Source organism: Notothenia coriiceps, unplaced genomic scaffold (genome assembly GCF_000735185.1).
Source record: "Notothenia coriiceps isolate Sejong01 unplaced genomic scaffold, NC01 NC01_scaffold00024015, whole genome shotgun sequence".
In the NCBI taxonomy this organism is placed as follows: domain Eukaryota; kingdom Metazoa; phylum Chordata; class Actinopteri; order Perciformes; family Nototheniidae; genus Notothenia; species Notothenia coriiceps.
Window position 1 is genome coordinate 1,997 of NW_011356716.1, and position 4,504 is coordinate 6,500.

A 4,504-nucleotide genomic window follows, 5' to 3' on the forward strand; every position below is an offset into this window, starting at 1 on the left:
GTCTCAATTTTTTTTTTTTGTTGAATTAACCTCTGTAGTTTCTCTATGGAGTGGTCACAAAATATTTTTTGTAAAAACTATTTAATATTTTGAGATTTTCTTTGATAGTTTTGTCTCCGTGGTGTTTCTTATGTTTTATTTGTGATGTGTGACCGCATTTCTATAACGCTATACTTTGTTATTTCTCTATTTTCACCTTTGTCAGCTACACTAAAGGTTTGTCTCTTTTCTGTCTTTACCATCGCCTTCTGTAAATATAACTTGAAGCTAAATAAAAAATAGTTTTACCATTAAAGTGACTGGCTATTTTTCATCATGGAAGTTCATTGTTGGTCCTATGGAGGATTACTAGGAAGGGTCTGGTTCTTAATTGATAAAAAAAATACAATTTTAGAAGATATGAATACCAAAACATTTTATTCATCGCTTAAGTGCATATTCACTTTTTTGATAAGGGATCAGAATATTAAGGAAATATAACGACCATCTTTTCACAGCAGCAATTGCAAAATTAACCTCAACAAAAATGAATCAATTGAAAACAAAGTGCCATTAAAAAGATGTTACATTAGAAATGAATAAACCTGCCAACATACTTCAGAAAGGAACGGGAATAAAAACAACACGCAGAGATCAAAGGCAGCATATCAACTCAAAGGAAAATTGAAGGTACAAAAATATTGGAACACTTTTCATTCACAACCAAACAGAACACTCCATGCACTTTTTCACAAGTGGCTGCATTCGGTCCAATACAGTTTCTTATACTACCTTTCTATTTACTACATCAAAAACAAAAGTTTAAGACTGATACTCTTATCAAAACACTATGTGTTACTATAGCTACAAGTAATTAAGTGTCCGTCATCTCCACAAAACAAACATCTGTCAACCTAGCAGAACAATGATAGGAAAAAAAGTGTACACTATTCTCTTTAAATATCTTAATCTATGAAGGCAAAATAATTGGGTGTATTCATTATTTTGGTTACCAAAGTCCCTTCCCCTTAAAGCTCTAAAACGTCCCTGATCAAAGTGCTCCAGCAGCTGCTTCCAGATAGCTGTACCACATGTATCAGTCAGTGAGGGGGCACGTCTCCACATGTGTTCCACTGGGGGAGGAGGGGGGTCATAATAAAAATGACAAATTAAAAAGCATTTCCCTCTTGAGGTATTTAGATTTTTCTATATTTCTCTCTGAGATGCTCTACCAATAACATGTTTCTTGTAATGTGGAGTACTGATCCTTCCATTATGAATATGATGCTAAAAAACAAAACCTACTTGTGTTTAAATCACTGATTATCAGTTAAAAAGGCAAACAAATGGTTAAAAAAACATTAAAGACACCATAAACATTGCAATATATATATATTATGTATAGTGATTTGGATTAAATTAAGCCATATTAAAGAAAATAAATATGCATTAATAAACTCCAATTAATTTCACAGTGACAGTGTGACAAAGATATCCACCAAAGAAGAGAAAGAAACTTCTGCCATTAGTGCGGCACGTCTGATTGGATGACCACTGATTGGCGGCCTGACTAGCCAATCAGTGCCATCAGCTGGGTGGCTCCGCCCGTTGGATCTCTTTAGAAATGTTGTTTTTCAGATTTTAGTGTCCGTTAAGAGTTGAAGCTCAGCCTCCAGTTTAGACGTTTCATCCTTAAAGAAAGGAAAAAGAAACAACGATAATCATAGAAGCTCAATGACACATCGGAGGAATGCTTCTGGAGGTCATCTGCAGCACTGTGTACACAACTCCCAATAATCAAAGATGAAACAGAAATATTGAAATGCAGTTTGGTGAATGTTATGGAGTTAAAAGCTCTTACATCATTAGAGTTTGTCGTCATCTTCAGAGCCAGCTGGGTCCAGTTCGTGGCGTCAGAGATGTTCCCCAGCTCCTTGTGACACTGCCAGAGCAACGACATGAAGGTTAACATAAAGAGAAGAGGAATGTGATGGGATATGAGCCCAAACTGTTCATCAGAAAGTCACATTCACAAGATATTGCTTGCCTTTAACCATTAAAACCCTCTTCTGTTTCGGCTCAGGTGAAGCCCCTTTCATCCCTATCAAAGTTGCTCAGTGGGGCATGAAGCCAAAATGTAAAAGTACCGTATCGGGCCCGTAGAGATCGGCGCACGCTCTTAGGGCGTTTTGTAACTTTAGGAATGTTGTGGTGTTGAGCCTGCTTTTTAAAAAAAATGATGCTGATCTTTCTAACATGATGAGACCATGATGAGTGTATTTGGCCCAATGACGTCACCTACTGACACTGAAGCCGCAGAGCCACCATTTGCTCACTTCCTGGGGACTTGGCTTCACCTTGCCCTGTCTTTTTCCCTATTCGTACACGCTGATAAATGTAAGATGGAAAGTAGTGTCAACCCGAACTGAAAGCTGTTTCTGTTCACACTGTAACCATGGATACAAACAATAATAACGTAGCATGGGTTTGCTACTGGTTTAATGTCTAAATCTCATGATTATGAGACATCTGAAGTTTTTCTGACTTCTTAGTGGATTTATGAACATTGGAGAATGCAGTGTACCTGAAGGGGAAGTGGTGCTGATGCCAGCAGTGTGTGTGATGTGTGTGAACTGACTGATGACTCAGAGCAGAAGGGGAAATTGTGTTCACTCAAATTGTGTCAGTCTTGTTCAAATTGTCATTCCACCATGGTTCAAATCAAAGAAAATTAAAAAAAGGCTCTATGTAGCTGCACTCTTTGCAATGCATAAAGTCATCAATATACTATAGTATTACAATAACAAACTGGGCTGAGTGCGTGATGATTACCTTTGCGATGTAGAGTCTGACGGTCTTGGAGAAACCCGGACTGAGCTCCTCTGCCTGAAGAACACAACAGCGGTAATTAAAGTTTCAAAAATGCTACAACTACTGTCACAAACTGAATGAATGTGAAGTGTTTTGTTAAAGGAGGATGAAAGTGTAATTAAGGAGCACTATTGGAGTGACTTTGATGGTTACTGGACTCAGGATTAATTCATTTGGATTCCCGCTGAATGAAGAAATGAAAGGACGGCGCAAGTGGAAACAATTCAGAAAGGGATTAAACTGTTTAAAATACATGCTCAAAGTAAACCGGATTTTGCCATTGTGTTTATGTGGATTCAAAAGTTGTAAATAATCTACAAAATGGAGGAGACCTATCTGATCGGAGCAACTGTGACAAATAATCCAACTGAAACCGGCATGGACAATGACTATGTTTTAAAAATGAGCTTATCCAGAAAAGCCTGGTTTGGACACTTTACGGGCAGAAGAAACATTTCTATTAAAGAAAGAATTATAGATTGCTGTCTTTTTATGCCTTTAATAGCTACTAACTTGAATTGTTATTCAAATTAATTAATCAATTATTTTTTATATTTTATTGTAATGTAGAGACAAGGCTTTTAGTGACAATCACGTATTGCTTTACAATTATATACCCAAAAAAACAAGTAAAAAAAAGAAATAAAAAAAAAAGGTCTAAATATGATATTTGGCCTCAAATCATCTTAGGCCTGGCGCCCCCCCTGCGATCTTTGGCCCCCCAGGTTGGGAACCACTGGGTTAGAGGATTTACAAGAGTGCAGAGGAGAGGATCTGTTCTGCCAGTGGGTTCACACCGCAGGACAACATACACATGATATCTGGAGAAAACTAAATGAGGGTAAGCAGAAACCTCTCTGCAGAACTCTGGGTACCTTCAGGAAGTTCTCAAGCGCGTCATGCAGTGTGGAGGTGGGGGGGGTCTGGTAGAGGGCAGCGGCCGCTTTTTTCTCCAGCCAGTCCAGAGTGGCTACCTACACACACACACACACACACACACACACACACACACACACACACACACACACACACACACACACACACACACACATTTCAATAAAACCTTCATATTCCCTTAAGGATGTGTTGACTGAAGTACGAGTGTGGCCATTCAGAACTGGGTTGTGGTGGAATCGTCTTAGGAAGGTTCCATATGGAGTGAAATGACCTGGAAGTACTTCAGTGAAAGTGCTGTCCCACAATGCCTTGCGGCTGCAACATTTATCGTGACACAACATTCGCTGCTCACAGAAAGAACCGCTTGTGACCGAGACACATGTATCACTGCATCTGACCAGTTAACAATAACAGCCCCCCCCTCACCTCATAGCACCATCTGCCCAGCAGGTAGAAACACATGGGGTCATCATCTCGGAGCGCGAGGGCACGGTCCAGATGCTCCTGAGGGGAAAACAAACGTCATTAAAGCTAACTATATCTGAAACATACAATGAGCTTAAAGAGCAACTTGCAGGTTTTTTTTTTTTTACTACATTTATGCTTAACCTTGCCTGAAAATTACTAAATTAAAAAAAGTTAATGCAGGATTTGATATGTTTTACAAGACATAAGGGCAAGAATTCAGAGGGAAAGAAGCCGTTTTGAGCTCCGTTACTAAAAACTAGAGCTGTGCGATTACGGCAAAAATCATAAT

The 4,504-nt window shown here is 38.9% G+C and overlaps 1 protein-coding gene across 1 annotated transcript; it reads right to left on the bottom strand.

Moving 5' to 3' along the window:
- Positions 1–400: 400 nt before the first annotated feature.
- Positions 401–4,287, bottom strand: rmdn3 (regulator of microtubule dynamics 3). Its single transcript, XM_010782006.1, has 5 exons — positions 4,174–4,287; positions 3,726–3,824; positions 2,812–2,865; positions 1,841–1,921; positions 401–1,670 (listed from the first exon to the last, which is right to left on the bottom strand). The coding sequence occupies exons 1-5, from the start codon at positions 4,207–4,209 to the stop codon at positions 1,614–1,616; spliced, it is 327 nt and encodes a 108-aa protein (XP_010780308.1). The 5' UTR covers positions 4,210–4,287; the 3' UTR covers positions 401–1,613.
- Positions 4,288–4,504: the final 217 nt, after the last annotated feature.

Bases quoted from the DNA above. Each gene is read 5' to 3' on its own strand.
- rmdn3 (XM_010782006.1), bottom strand. From the start codon at position 4,209: ATGTGTTTCTACCTGCTGGGCAGATGGTGCTATGAG. The intron at 1,922-2,811 runs GTAATCATCACG...TTGCTCTGGCAG, and splicing joins TCAGACTCTACATCGCAAAG to TGTCACAAGGAGCTGGGGAA. The intron at 1,671-1,840 runs GTAAGAGCTTTT...CCTTTCTTTAAG, and splicing joins TGACGACAAACTCTAATGAT to GATGAAACGTCTAAACTGGA.